Genomic DNA, 16,569 nt, shown 5'->3' with positions numbered 1-16,569 from the left:
TCAGGAACACGGCAGGGATGTCCATTATCACCACTGTTATTCAACATAGTACTAGAAGTCCTAGCCTCAGCAATCAGACAACAAAAGGAAATTAAAGGCATCCAAATCGGCAAAGAAAAGTAAAACTATCTCTCTTCACAGATGATATGATACTATATGTGGAAAACCCAAGACTCTACTCCAAAACTGCTAGATCTTGTACAGGAATTCAGTAAAGTGTCAGGATATAAAATCAATGCACAGAAATCAGTTGCATTTCTCTACACCAACAAGACAGAAGAAAGGGAAATTAAGGAGTCAATCCCATTTACAATTGCACCCAAAACCATAAGATATCTAGGAATAAACCTAACCAAAGAGGCAAAGAATCTATACTCAGAAAACTATAAAGTACTCATGAAAGAAATTGAGGAAGACAGATAGAAATGGAAAAGTATTCCATGCTCCTGGATTGGGGGAATAAATATTGTAAAAATGTCTATGCTACCTAAAGCAATCTACACATTTAATGCAATTCCTATCAAAGTACCATCCATCTTTTTCAAAAAAATGGAACAAATAATCCTGAAATTTATATGGAACCAGAAAAGACCTCGAATAGCGAAAGGAATATTGAAAAAGAAAGCCAAAGTTGGTGGCATCACAATTCCAATTTCAAGCTCTATTACAAAGCTGTCATCATCAAGACAGCATGGTACTGGCACAAAAACAGACACATAGATCAATGGAACAGAATAGAAAGCCCAGAAATAGACCCTCAACTGTTTGGTCAACTAATCTTTGACAAAGCAGGAAAGAATGTCCAATGGAAAAAAGACAGCCTCTTCAACAAATGGTGTTGGGAAAATTGGACAGCCATATGCAGAAAAATGAAATTGGACTATTTCCTTACACCACAGACGAAAATAGATTCAAAATGGATGAAGGACCTCAATGTGAGAAAGGAATCCATCAAAATCCTTGAGGAGAACACAGGCAACCTCTTCAACCTCAGCCACAGCAACACCTTACTAGGAACATCGCCAAAGGCAAGGGAAACAAGGGCAAAAATGAACTGTTGGGATTTTTATCAAGATCAAAAGCTTTTGCATAGCAAAGTAATGACTTAACAAAACCAAAAGACAACTGACAGAATGGGAGAAGATATTCGCAAACAACATATCAGATAAAGGAAATCTATAAAGAACTTAGCAAACTCAACACCCAAAGAACAAATAATCCAATCAAGAAATGGGAAGAGGACATGAACAGACATTTCTGCAAAGAAGACATCCAGATGGCCAACAGACACATGAAAAAGTGCTCCATATCACTCGGCATCAGGGAAATACAAATTAAAACCACAATGAGATATCACCTCACACCAGTCAGAATGGCTAAAATCAACAAGTCAGGAAATGACAGATGCTGGCGAGGATGTGGAGAAAGGGAAACCCTCCTACACTGTTGGTGGGAATGCAAACTGGTGCAACCACTCTGGAAAGCAGCATGGAGGTTTCTCAAAATGTTGAAAATAGAACTGCCCTATGACCCAGCAATTGCTCTACTGGGTATTTACCCTAAAGATACAAATGTAGTGTTCCGAAGGAGCACGTGCACCTGAATGTTTATAGCAGCAATGTCCATAATAGCCAACTTATGGAAAGAACCTAGATGTCCATCAACAGATGAATGGATAAAGATGATGTGGTGTATATACACAATGGAATACTATGCAGCCATCAAAATAAATAAAACCTTGCCAAAGGTTTTGTGACAACCTGGATGGAAGTAGAGCATGTCATGCTTAGCGAAATAAGTCAAGCAGAGAACGATAACTATCATCTGATCTCCCTGATATGAGGAAGTGGTGATGCAACATGGGGGGCTTAAGGGGTTAGGAGAAGAATAAATGAAACAAGATGGAATTGGGAGGAATACAAACCATAAGTGACTCTTAATTTCACAAAACAAACTGAGGATTGCTGGGGGAAGGGGGGTGGGGCTATGGACATTGGGGAGGGTATGTGCTATGGTGAGTGCTGTGAAGTGTGTAAACCTGGTGATTCACATACCTGTACCCCTGGGGATAAAAATATATGTTTATAAAAAATAAAAATAAATAATTAAATAAAGGTATCTGATAAAATTCAATACTTATTCGTGAAAAAAGAAAACCCTTTCAACAATTTTGAATAGAAGGGACTTCAATTTGATAAAAATATCTACTGAGGAGACAAGATGGCAGGGAAGTAGGAGGACATGCCGTTTCAACCTGCACCCTAAAGTGAGCTGATTACCTACCAAAGAACTCAGATCACCCATAAAATCAGCCTGAGATCAGAATTATACACGTCTGGATCTCTACAGGGGCATAAGATGCCAGTGGGCAGCTAAAGCTGAGTGGGAACGTTGGACTGATATTGGAATATAAAGGGGGAGAGAGCCACCAGAGGCGACCAATTGGAAAGTAATACCCCTAATATGATAGTGCTCTGCATCTGGGCACCAGCATTAACTTGGAGACTGGTTGAAAGCACTCAGAAAGAGCAAAGGATTGTGGGGGGGAGGGTAGCGTGGGAATTAGGGTGGCTAGGGACAGGGGCTTAAGTCCCCAGACCCAGGACAGCCTGAGTCAGAGAGAGTGTAGCAGAGAAACCAGGTCTTGGTCCCTGAGCCGCCAGCGCACCCGAGAATGCGTGGGGTCCGGCTCCTGTGAGGGGCTGGAATCTGGCCAGACAGCAGAACGCCAAGCCATGCTACAGAGCCTGAGATGTGCGCACCCCTCACCCTCCCCTGAGAGAGGTGCACGGAGGTCCAGCCTGGCGCTCTTAGACCCAGAAAGACCAGGCACTCCCAGCCCGGGCCAGCAGGAAAATCTCAGTGTGCAATCACTGCTTGGGACCTCTCTGGCGGTCTGGAGCTGCCCAGACAGCCGCCGCTGCCATGGTTTTGGGTACAAGCAGAAGATCCTGCGCCTCCATTCACCGTGACCTGCTCTGCCAGTGGCCAAGGGGGAATTTATATGGAATCTGCAACACCCACAGGGGACCAGACTGAGGCTTCTCTCTGAGAGGGAGGTCAGAGAGTAGTTTGTGTCCCTCTAAACCTACAAAAACCATCAAAAGCAGTCAAGGCAAGAGAAAAAAAAAAGGGGGTGGGGACAAACATAAAATGCCCAGAGAACAAAAGCCTGAAAAAACCGGTTTCCTCAGAGCCCACCCCCTTGAGGGAGGCTGGAGGACTTAACTCAGGGAATATCATTGCCTGAAAACCCACGTGACAGGCCCCTCCCCGAGAAAACCAACCAGAAAAGAAAAAGAAAAAAAAAACCTACAAGAGAACAACCACACCACTACTTCATAGGACAACTTTTATTTTTAACTTGTTCCCACTATTCTGGTTTCTTTTTTAAAAAATACAGATAACTTTTTAACCTATTTACCATCACAGTGAGATGTCCAGTACAGCAAATTCCATAATAACCTCTAACCTGAACTTTTTGATACATACACCTGTGTTTTATTTTGCATTTCTATTTTTAAATTTTTTTCTTAATTTTAGTTTAGTCTAGTTTATTCCTTCTTTATTTTTATTTTCTAACATTCATATAGAGTTAAAGTTCATGGTAATCCCCTTCCCACAATTAATGCTACCCCTATAGGTAAACTAATTTTTAATCCCCATTTATCTTGGGAAATTTGAGTCCTTTAACAAAGATATCAAGATACATCCAGGAAGAATCGAAAGAACCTTCCTCGCACACACTGAGAATTTATAACCAATCTCCCATCTTTTTCTTCCGCCAGTGTTTCTGTGTTTTTCTGTTTGTCCTGATAGTATATAAATCTTAAAATTGGGGTTCTTTTTGATGAGGTTCTTCCTTTATTTGCATATATATATATATATATATATATATATATATACTTTTTTTTCCTCTTTTCATGTACTTTTATCAGTCTTTTAGTTTGTCTGTTTTTGTTTGTACACTCATAAATCTTACCTTGGGGCCCATTTGGGCTGAACCTTCTCTTTTATCTTCCCTATTTTTTTTTTAAAGATTTTATTTGTTTATTTGACAGACAGAGATTACAAATAGACAGAGAGGCAGGCAGAGAGAGAGGGGGAAGCAGGCTCCCCGCTGAGCAGAGAGCCCGATGCGGGACCCGATCCCAGGACCCTGGGATCACGACCCGAGCCGAAGGCAGCGGCTTAACCCACTGAGCCACCCAGGCGCCCCTATCTTCCCTATTTTTCGTGTCTCTCCCTCTCTCTATCTCTCTCTCTTTTTCTTTTCTTTTTTCTCTCATTTGGGTGGGGAACCCTGATTGCTCAGAAGCGTTCCAGGGTGCACATTGACTGCACCATGGTCGATACATCCAGCTACATCCGTTCAGTCATCTCTCACCAAAATGACTAGGAGGAGGAATGCCCAACAAAAGAAAGATACAAAGGATGGGCCTTCTGCAACAGAGCTAATGGCTATCAACATAGACAATATGTTGGAAAGAGAATTCAGGCTAACAATTACCCAGGCAATAGCTAGGTTTAAGAAAGCCATGAATGACCAAACGGGATTGATTAGGGCAGAACTGAAAGTGACCAGGGATGATGTTCACAATGTTAGGACAGAGTTGAAAGCTATCAGGGATGAAGTTTAGAATGCTCTCAATGGGTTCCAATCTAATCTAAATTCTCTCAAAGCTAGGGTAACTGAGACAGAAGATAGAATTAGTGATCTGGAGGACAAACAAAGAGAAAGGATCAGGAGGAAACTTGGAACAGACAGCTTAGAAGCCATGAAAACAGAATCAGGGAGATAAATGATGCCATGAAACGTTCCAACGTCAGAATTATTAGAATAACTGAAGGGGAGGAGAAAGAAAGAAATCTAGAAGATATAGAGGAACAAGTTCTTCATGAAAATTTTCCCAATCTCCTGAATGGAACGAGCGTTCATGTACTAGAGGCTGAACAGTCTCCACCCAGGATTATAGATTCCAAAAAAACATCAAAAGCACCTCATAGTCAAATTGAGAAATCACAATCTCTTGAAAGCCGCTAGGACAAAGAGCCTCCTTACAGAGGAAAGCCCATCAGAGTAAAGACAGACCTGTCCACAGAGAACTGGCAAGCCAGAAAGGCCTGGCAAGATATATTCAGAGCACTAAATGAGAAGAACATGCAGCAAAGAATATTTTATCCAGCAAGACTGACATTCAAAATGGATGGAGAGATAAAGAGTTTCCAAGACCAGCAAGGCTTAAAAGACTATGCAACCACCAAGCCGATACTGCAGGAAATATTAAGGGGGGGTTCTATAAAAGAGGAAAAATCCTAAGAATAGCATTGAACAGATATATAGAGACAACCTACAGAAAGAAAGACTTCAAAGGTAACACGATCTCAATAAAAACGTATCTATCAATAATCACTCTCAATGTGAACGGCCTAAATGCGCCCATAAAACGACACAGGCTTGAAGATTCGATAAAACGACAGGACCCATCCATATGTTGTCTACAAGAGACCCTTTTTGAACCTAAAGATACACCCAGACTGAAAGTGAAGGGATGGAGAAGAATCCTTCATGCCAATGGGCCTCAAAAGAAGGCCAGGGTAGTGATTCTTCTATCAGATAAATTAGATTTTAAACTAAAGACTGTAGTCAGAGATACAGAAGGACACTACATCATTCTTAAAGGGACTATCCACCAAGATGATCTAACAATTGTAAATATCTATGCCTCCAATATGGGAGCAGGCAATTACGTAAGAAAACTGTTAATCAAGATAAAGAGTCATATTGATATGAATACTTTAATATTAGGAGATCTTAACACGCCTCTCTCAGAAATAGACAGATCATCAAAGCAGAAAATCAATAAAGAAACAAGAGCATTGAATGACACATTGGACCTCATATATATATACCGAACATTCCACCCTAAAACAACAGAATACTCATTCCTCTCAAGTGCACATGGAACCTTCTCAAGAACAGACCACATACTGGGTCACAAATCAGGACTCAACTGATACCAAAAGACTGAGATTATTCCCTGCATATTCTCAGATCACAATGCTTTGACACTGGAGCTCAATCACAAGGAAAAGTTCAGAAGGAACTCAAACACCTGGAAGCTAAAGACCACCTTGCTTAAGAATGCTTGGATCAACCAGGAGATCAAGGAAGAACTGAAACAATTCATGGAAACCGATGAGAATTAAGACACTTTGGTCCAAAACCTATGGGATAAAGCAAAGTTGGTCCTAAGGGGAAAATACATAGCCATCCAAGCCTCCCTCAAATTTTTTTCAAAAATTGAAAAATCCAGAATACATCAGCTGTCTCTACACATTAAAGAACTGGAGAATCAACAACAAATCAAACCAACTCCACACATAAGAAGGGAAATCATCAAGATTAGAGCAGAGATCAATAAGGTAGAAACCAGAGATACTGTAGAACGTATCAATGAAACCAGAAGTTGGTTTTTTGAAAGAATCAATAAGATAGATAAACCATTGGCCACACTAATCCAAAAGAAAAGAGAGAACGCCCAAATTCATAAAATTATGAATGAAAACGGAGAGATCACAACTAACACCAAGGAAGTAGAAACAATCATCAGAAGTTATTATCAAGAGTTACATTCCAATAAGCTAAGCAACCTAGATGAAATGGATGCATTCCTAGAAAACCATAAACTCCCAAAATTGAACCAGGAAGAAACTGACAACCTGAATAGACCGATATCCAGTAATGAGATTGAAGCAGTGATCAAAATCCTCCCAAAAAACAAGAGCCCAGGACCTGATAGATTCCCTGGGGAATTCTACCAAACTTTCAGAGAAGAAATAACAACTTTTCTCCTCAAGCTGTTTAAAAAAATTGAAACAGAAGGAAAACTTCCAGACTCTTTCAAAGAAACCAGCATTACCCTGATCCCCAAACCAGGCAAAGACCCAACCAAAAAGGAGAATTTCAGACCAATATCACTGATGAATATGGATGCTAAGATTCTCAACAAGATCCTAGCAAACAGGATCCAACAGCACATTAAAAAGACTATCCACCATGACCAGGTGGGATTCATCCCTGGGCTACAAGGATGGTTCAACATTTGCAAATCATTCAGTGTGATAGAACAAATTAATAAGAGAAGAGAGCAGAACCACATGGTCCTCTCAATTGATACAGAAAAAGCATTTGAAAAAATCCAGCATCCATTCCTGATTAAAACGCTTCAAAGTATAGGGATAGAAGGAACATTCCTGAACTTCATCATATCCATCTATTTAAGACCCACAGCAAATATCATCCTCAATGGGAAAAAGCTTGCAGACTTCCCATTGAGATCAGGAACATGACAAGGATGAACCACTCTTGTTCAACATAGTATTAGAAGTCCTAGCAACAACAATCAGACAACAAAGAGAAATAAAAGGTATCCAAATAGACAATGAAGAAGTCAAACTCTCTCTCTTTGCAGACGACATGATTCTTTATATGGAAAACCCAAAAGACCCCACCCCCAAACTACTAGACCTCATACAGCAATTCAGCAACATGGCAGGATACAAAGTCAATGTACAGAAATCAGTGGCTTTCTTATACACTAATGATGAAAATACAGAAAGGGAAATTAGAGAATCGATTCCATTTACTATAGCACCAAGAACCATAAGATACCTGGGAATAAACCTAACAAAAGAGATAAAGGAACTGTACTTGAGGAACTACAGAACACTCATGAAAGAAATTGAAAAAGATGGAAAACCATTCCATGTTCTTGGATCGGAAGAATAAACATTGTTAAAATGTCTCTACTGCCTAGAGCAATCTATACTTTTAATGCCATTCCAATTAAAATTCACCGGTATTTTTCAAAGAGCTGAAGCAAATACTCCAAAAATTTGTATGGAATCAGAAGAGATCCCAAATCGCTAAGGAAATGTTGAAAAACAAAAATAAAATGGGGGGCATCACGTTACCTGATTTCAAGCTTTACTACAAAGCTGTGATCACCAAGACAGCATGGTACTGGCATAAAAACAGACACATAGACCAGTGGAACAGAGTAGAGAGCCCAGATATGGACCCTCAACTCTATGGGCAAATAATCTTTGACAAAACAGGAAAAAATACACAGTGGAAAAAAGACAGTCTCTTCAATAAATGGTGCTGGGAAAACTTGGCAGCTACATGTAGAAGAATGAAACTCGACCATTCTCTTACACCTTACGCAAAGATAAACTCAAAATGGATGAAAGACCTCAACATGAGACAGGAATCCATCAGAATCCTAGAGGAGAACATAGGCAGTAATCTCTTCGATATCAGCCACAGCAACTTCTTTCAAGATATGTCTCCAAAGGCAAAGGATAGAAAAGCGAAGATGAACTTTTGGGATTTCATCAAGATCAAAAGCTTCTGCACAGCCAAGGAAACAGTCAAGAAAACAAAGAGGCAACCCACGGAATGGGAGAAGATATTTGCAAATGACAGTACAGACAAAAGGTTGATATCCAGGATCTATAAAGAACTCCTCAAACTCAACACACACAAAACAGACAATCATATAAAAAAAAAATGGGCAGAAGATATGAACAGACACTTCTCCAATGAAGACATACAAATGGCTATCAGACACATGAAAAAATGTTCATCATCACTAGCCATCAGGGAAATTCAGATTAAAGCCACATTGAGATACCACCTTACACCAGTTAGAATGGCCAAAATTAGCAAGACAGGAAACAACATGTTTTGGAGGGGATGTGGAGAAAGGGGAACCCTCTTACACTGTTGGTGGGACTGCAAGTTGGTGCAGCCACTTTGGAAAACAGTGTAGAGATTCCTCAAGAAATTAAAAATTGAGCTTCCCTATGACCCTGTCATTGCAGTATTGGGTATTTACCCCAAAGATACAGATGTAGTGAAAAGAAGGGCCATCTGTACCCCAATGTTTATTGCAGCAATGGCCACGGTTGTCAAACTGTGGAAAGAACCAAGATGCCCTTCAATGGACTAATGGAGAAGGAAGATGTGGTCCATATATATGGAGTATTATGCCTCCATCAGAAAGGATGAATACCTAACTTTTGTAGCAACATGGACGGGACTGGAAGAGATTATGCTGAGTGAAATAAGTCAAGCAGAGAGAGTCAATTATCATATGGTTTCACTTATTTGTGGAGCATAACAAATAGCATGGAGGACATGGTGAGATAGAGAGGAGAAGGGAGTTGGGGGAAATTGGAAGGGGAGGTTAACCATGAGAGACTATGACTCTGAAAGCAATCTGAGGGTTTTGCAGGGGTCGGGGGTGGGAGGTTGGGGGAACCAGGTGGTGGGTATTAGGGAGGGCATGGATTGCATGGAGCACTGGGTGTGGTGCAAAAACAATGAATACTGTTACACTAAAAAGAAATTTTATAAAAATATCTACTGAAAACCTACAGCTAACATCAAACTTAATGATGAAAAACAGAAAAAGATTAAAACAAGGCAAGGATACCTGCTCTTAATATTGTTATTTAACATAGTACTTGAAGGTGAAAAAAAACAGTGTATAGAAGGAAACATGCAGATACCATGTGTATGTAGAAGTCCCAATTAAAGTACAGAAATATTTCTGAAACCAATGAGTGAGTTCTCCAAGGTCACAGTATAGAAGATCAACACACAAATATTTAATTGCTTTTCTATATACTAACAATGAATATGCAGAAACCAAAATTAAAAACACAATATCACCTGTGACTTATTTTTTAACTGGAAGTTCACACCTCCTAATCCCTTTTACCTATTCCACCCATCTCTCCAGTCTCCTCCACTCTGCAGAGATGAAAAGTATAGCACAGGGAACATAGTCAATAATATTGTAATAACATCATATGGTGACAGATGCATACAACACTTACCATGGTGAACCCTGAGTAATGTAAGGAATTGTCAAATCAATAGTATTATACATCTGAAACCAATAAAACAATTATATTTAAGTAATAAAAAACACAATTCTTCTGAAGAAAATACTCTGAAGAAAAACTGCTCTGAGAAAATGGAATTTCTTACATACTTAACAAAGCATGTACAAGATGAAAATTACAAAATGATGATTATAGAAATCAAATATCTAAATAGATGGAGAGATAGACTGTGTTTATGGATTAGAAGATGATATAGTAAAGGTGTCAATTCTCCTCATACTGATCTACAGGCTTATAATTCCTATCAAAATCCCAGTAAGAATTTTGTAGACAGGCAAACTTACCCAAAAATTATTTGAAAAGGCACATCCCTAGAATAGGTAGAACAACTTTGGAAAAGAACAAAAAATTGGGAAGTATTATCCTACCACATATTAAGGCTTACTATATAGTTCTTGTAATCAAAACAGTGTGGTATTGTTGGAGAAGTAAATATATAGATCCATGTAACAGAATAGAGAACCCAGAAATAAGAATACATAAATATGTTCAACTGACTTTTGACAAAGTTTCAAAATCAACTCAATGGAAAAGGCATAGTCTTTTCAAGAAGTGGTGCTGGAACCATGAATATCCATAGGCAAAGAAACTAACCTTGACCTAATCTCTATTCCTTATTCAAAAATTAAATCAAAGTAAGTCACAAACTTAAGTGTCAAAGTAAAATTATAAAAAGTTTAGGAAAAACAGTTAAAATCTTTGGGACTTAGGGTTAGGCAGAGGTGACAGGACTCCAAAAGCATGACCCATAAAAGGAAAAATTGATAAAGTGAGTATCACTAAAATTAAAAACTTTTGTTCTTTGACAGCCTTTGTCAACAGATAAAAAGACAAGGTTAAAGACTGGGAGAAAATATTTGCAAACTACATATTTGACAAAGGACATATTTAGACTAAATATGACAAAGGACATATTTAGATGAAAAACTGTCAAAAATCAACAGTAAAAGAAGAATCTTCCTAGATAATGAAAAAAGAAATGACACTTAAAAGACACTTAACCAAAGAGGATGTAAAGACGACAGAGAAGCTATCTAGCTGGTGGGAGGGAGAAAAACCATAAGTGACTCTTAATCTCACAAAACAAACTGAAGGTTGCTCGGGGGAGGGGGATTGGGAGAAGGGGGTGTGATTATGGACATTGGGGAGGGTATGTGCTTTGGTGAGTGCTGTGAAGTGTGTAAACCTGGTGATTCACAGACCTGTACCCCTGGGGATAAAAATATATGTTTATAAAAAATAAAAAATTATTAAAAAATATATATATATGTTTATAAAAAATAAAAAATTTAAAAAAAAGATGACAGAGAAGTACATGAAAAAGATGTTCAATATAGGGGTGCTGGGTGGCTCAGTGGGTTAAAGCCTCTGCCTTCGGCTCAGGTCATGATCCCAGGGTCCTGGAATCGAGCCCCGCATTGGGCTCTCTGCTCAGCAGGGAGCCTGCTTCCTCCTCTCTCTCTGCCTGCCTCTCTGCCTACTTGTAATCTCTGTCAAATAAATAAATAAAATCCTAAAAAAAGAAAAATCATATGAAATTATAAATACAAAGCTAGCTAGAGGGCCTTGGAAAGAGGACCTACAAGTGAGGGGCCTTAGAGCTTAAGTTTTATTAGCTTCATCATAAATATACTTCTAATTATTGTTGTAGTGCCGGTTCCTAGCACAGCTCCTCATGCATAGTGGGTGTTCAATAAAAATTTATTGAATGAATAGCATTCATTAGTAGTAAGTAGAGTAGTAAGCTTAAAAATGGCTCATCACCTGAAGCTGTAACAACAGACATATATCGAGATGAAGAATGTGATCATCAGAGCTGGTCAGATCACATCTAAAGTATTATTCTTATTAAACATTTTAGAGGAAAACAGAATATTTTCCAAAAAAGAAACCAACCAAACAAAAGCCTTCTCTGACCTCAAAAAGCCTTGGTTGAAAGCCATGAGCTGTGTCCTTTTTGTTCTATAGCCTTATCACCTTACATTGTACTGCTCATTTCCTTGTCTATATTTTACAATAGATTTTAAGATCCAGGAAGTCAGGGACTATATCTGTCTCTTTTCACTGTTACATTCCTAAATGCTGGCACAGTGGCATTCAGTATTTGCTTATGAAAGACAAACCAGAGGACACCCAAGCAAAAGTAGCATAGAAGATATTTAGTACCATGTTTGTCTCATTCAAATACTTGTTATATATCATACACATTCAAATATAAGATATGGTCCATGCCCTTATGGAGCTCAGCACTCAGAGGATGTGTGAAAATACACCTTTAAAATTATGACAACACAGTGTGGGAGGTGCAACAAAGTAACAAAGGAACAGTTGGAAGATGTTCAGTCTAAAGCAGGTGGGAGATAACTGAAGGGTACATGGTGATTTCTGTCTTCTATCTGAAGGCTATCAAGTGGAAGAGAGTTTATGAGTTTGTAGAGGGGAGGCACAGGGTAGTTGACTGCAGTATTAATTAAATAAGGAAGACTTTTAATAACAATTAGATTAGTCTGCAAACAACATAGACTGTTTCTGGTTGAGGGCATAGTCTTCATTACTGACACATTTGAAGCCCAGGATCACCACTTGGTAGAGATGTTGTGGAGGTGATTTACAGAGGAGATGAGGGTTTAAGCTGGATGATCTTTATGTCCATTCTAACACAGAGATTCCCTGATATTTTTGGTCTGTTTTAGATAAAGGAGGGGAAAAATCACTCTTTTCCAATAAAAGTCCTACAATAAATATCTCTGTCCAGCTCTGTCTTAAGAATAGACATGTCTCTCTATGTAATACATGTTAGGATTTAATCTCATCCTCCAAATTCCTTGTTTTGTGATAGTTTGAAATATTGTTATCTACTACAACATATACAAGATGAAGTGAACAGGTTCTTTTGAAGTCATATCTGCCTCACAGTAGAGCTAATGACAAGCCTCCCACTTTTTCTGGATGTGAGTAGGAGTTCTGTTCTGCACTGGAATCTGCCATATTTGAGATAATACTTATATTCTCAGATGTCATCATAAAACCTATACGTTCTCTCTTCCCTTGTTCCCACCCTGATTATGAAACAGTAAACCTGAGGCTGATTTACTACTCTAAAACCAGTTATTGTTTTCCCAAAACAGATTTAACAAATTTGTTCCACCTGCTGAACTATGCTCCTCATTACTTTCTTGTGGTTTCATTGAAGTTTTAAGTTCACACCTCAAAGACCATATCCCACACATAAACTGAAACATTGCTCTATTTAAAGTGCTGCTCAAAAGAGTGAAGGCTGTGTGTATGTCACAAAAATGAGAGCAAGAGAAAAGGTGAATGCGTTTGTTACATTTTCTGGTAAGCAAACTGACTAATGTCAACCTGCTCTAATCATAGGTATTAGGGCAATGAGTAAGGGACAGTGGGGGAAGGGGAGAAGGTGTCAGGTTTGACAATCACAACTCTTCTCTATATCACTATCTTAATAAACAACAGCTTTTCCACATATACCAAAATCAATCAGATCTCTAGAGGGCTGGAGTAGGTTGAAGTGAAGTGTAGACCAAATGACTTAATGTACTGGAAAACACTTCAGAAATTAAGTGCTAAACATATATATCAATAATAATAATTACATATTGTAAGTAATTATTACTACTATTCCACCTAGTTCTTCCCAGTCAAACTTCATTCTATGTCACCCAGCTCACTCACATAGTATTTCTGGTCACACCTCCCACTTTATTATCCCTTTTCACTTCCCTACTGTAAATAAATTTCATGAAGACACAACCAGCAACAACTGATGTTTCTTAAATGTGTAACACAATTACACTGAGACACACACTTCCTTATCTGATCTTTACAGCAATCCTCTGCAGTAGATAAAAAATTCATTTTATGTAAGTGGAAACAATGTAAACAAAATTAAGTAATTCAGCTAAGTTCATACAATTAAGTGGCAAAGCCAGGCCGTTTGATTCCAAAGCAGTTGCTTTCCTTGGATTTCTTCATACTCAGAACACTCGGGAACTATAACTAATTATCAGAGATAAAAAGAAATATGACTTCAGTGTTCTCTCACATCAGTGATTCACATCTCACTGCCCCATCTCTTCTAATTTTGCTTCTCTACAACACTGTTACCATGCCTAATCAAGTTGATTTTCACTTATCACTAAGAGTAATGTCACTTAGTCCTCTCCCTCAGACTTCTTAAAATAGTCATTGATGCTTTCCTGCTTAAATTTAAATCATACACATTTTTTGTTCCTTGTGTGCTTCCTAATTTGGTTCTTTTGTCAAGTATACTTATTTTGTTCTTTTTTTTTCCTTTTTTTCTACTTGTTTCTTATTCATTCTGCTCCATATACCTAAATAAATTCCTGCTGACACAGGAAGATGACACAGGAGCACTTGGGTGTCTCAGTTGGTTAAGAAGCCAACTCTTCATTTCGGCTCAGGTCATGATCTCAGGGTCCTGAGTTCAAGCTGTGACTTGGGCTCCTAACTCAGGAAGGAATCTGCTTGAGGAATCTGTCTCCCTCTGCCCTTCCCCAGCCTACCCCCTCCACTGGATCTCTCTCTCCCTCTAAAATAAATAAATAAATCTTTTTAAAAAAGAGACAAAAGTCATGATTTAAATAAAGCAACTAAAATGATTACAAGAAATATTTAAGTGTATTTTAATATGTAAGCACTAAACCAGAAACTGTGAAGGTCAAATAGACAAAAACTAACTCTTGACCTGGATGACTATAATTTAGTAGGAGATATAAAACATATGTACATGTAATCACAATTTATACAATTTATATGTGAGCTCCTAGGAGTAGTTTAAAGCAGTAGAAAAGTTAAGTGGGAAGACAGAGGAATTTCTGTATGGGGTGACTAGGAAGCTGAGGAGCATTCTAAGTACTCTTATCCTCATTTCATAAATAAGGAAATTGAAGTACAAAAAAGTGTAGTCCTGGAAGCTAAGGGTTTTCAAAGGCAAAAATCCTTAAATATTTGTAAATGTTCTATATACTACAATGAGTAAACATTTACATATTAAAACATTAATGTAACAAAATAATTAGAAAAAAATTATGTACTTGTTTGAGAGAGAGAGAGCAAGCAGAAGAGCACCAACAAGGGGAGAGGCAGAAGGAGAGAGAGAAAAAGAATCCCAACACAAGGCTCAATCTCAGGACCCCGACATCATGACCTGAGCAGAAATCAAGAGTTAGACATTTAACTGACTGAGCCACCCAGGTGCCCTGTAACAAAATAATCTTGATATCATCTAAAGTGGGATAAAATGAGGTTCAATCCTTAGTGCTTCCCTCCTGCTCTTTAAGATTTCTTCTTTAAAAATCCCTCCTGAATAATCCAAGAAATAGTAAAAGTTAATCAGAACTGATTCTGTCTTCATTCTACAATTTCTTTTTCTTTTAATGATACTGTCCAGGTAAGAATTAACTTCACAATTACATTTGAAGTCAATGGTCTATAAGCTAGTCCATCTAGATGAGATTTGAATGCAAATGTGGAATATGTTGGTGCATATAAATTAATCAAATGCACATATATCGGTATAAAAATATCTAATACATAATTACAAATGCTATTTCATTTTTCTATTTATTCACAAATAGATTACTAATAAAACCAACATGCAGATATTCAGTGCTGAAAAAGTAAGTCCTGAATTAGAGGTTCAGAATTCTGACTTCAGAAATGTCTCTTGCCTCAGAAATATTTCTTTTGATCTGGCCACAATTCACAAAATAGCTGCTGAAAAGAAAATTCTACAGTAATCTTAGTTTATACTAATAGAAGTCTAATGATAGAATTAAAGGCATAATCCCACTGTACTCTGGATGGGACAAATAATCTCTAAAGTATGAGGTTCAGTTCTCTGTGCTCCATTTTAAAGGAGGAAATAAATAACTGAGGGTAGATTCCAAGTTGGGTTTCTAGAATAATACAAATCCTGCACATCATTCATACAAAGTAGGAATGAAAAAACTGGGATGTTTGGCATAAAGGTAAAATTAAGAGAAATCATAAATCATAAAAGCTATCTTAAACACTGAAAGTACTGAACTAAAGAACATAGAACAGAGTTACTCTGTCAGGCTCCAGGGGACAAAATTTCTGGAAGTCCTGTGAGATCTTGTCCACCTGCCTTCATTAGGTTGAAATTTCTCATCTGTAAAATGAAGAGAATGAGTAAGACAATCTCCTAGTCTCTCCTACTCTAACAGTGCATGATTTCATTTTTACAAAGAATCAGATTTTAGCTCAACATTTTTCCCACTAGCCACTAAATTTGTCAAATAATGGAAAAAGAACTGCCTCAGGAGACTAGTAAACTGGGCATCCTTGAAGATATTCAAGCAGAATACAGAATAATCTTGCAAGAATACTCTAGAGGAAATACTTGCAGTATAGGAGAGTTACTATATAATGTATTGAGGAATGCAGTTCTAGAATCAGACTTGGGTTTGAAATCTGGATCTTGATTAACTATGTGAAGTGTAAACCAAAGCAAGTTAACCTCTGATTGTATTTCCAGGATACTTCTGTAGGTTGTTGTGAGAATTCAATGAAATGATTCAGGTA

The 16,569-nt window shown here is 38.0% G+C and overlaps 1 protein-coding gene across 5 annotated transcripts in view; it reads right to left on the bottom strand.

The window, feature by feature from the left end:
- EDA (ectodysplasin A) overlaps window positions 1–16,569 on the bottom strand; it is a 505,964-nt gene that overhangs the window by 409,016 nt on the left and 80,379 nt on the right. Inside the window, exon 2 of one of the 5 annotated variants that reach the window (XM_059158288.1) lies at window positions 15,567–16,156. The exons of the other annotated variants lie outside the window; for them this stretch is intronic. Within the exon in view, the coding sequence (XP_059014271.1) occupies window positions 16,079–16,156 (78 nt within the window). The 3' untranslated portion in view covers window positions 15,567–16,078. Of the gene's footprint in view, window positions 1–15,566; window positions 16,157–16,569 lie in introns of those variants that run through there. 5 annotated transcript variants of the gene reach the window in all.

Source organism: Mustela lutreola, chromosome X (genome assembly GCF_030435805.1).
Source record: "Mustela lutreola isolate mMusLut2 chromosome X, mMusLut2.pri, whole genome shotgun sequence".
In the NCBI taxonomy this organism is placed as follows: domain Eukaryota; kingdom Metazoa; phylum Chordata; class Mammalia; order Carnivora; family Mustelidae; genus Mustela; species Mustela lutreola.
The sequence above is the reverse complement of the archived record's forward strand: the minus strand, read 5'-3'. Positions and strand labels throughout refer to the sequence as shown.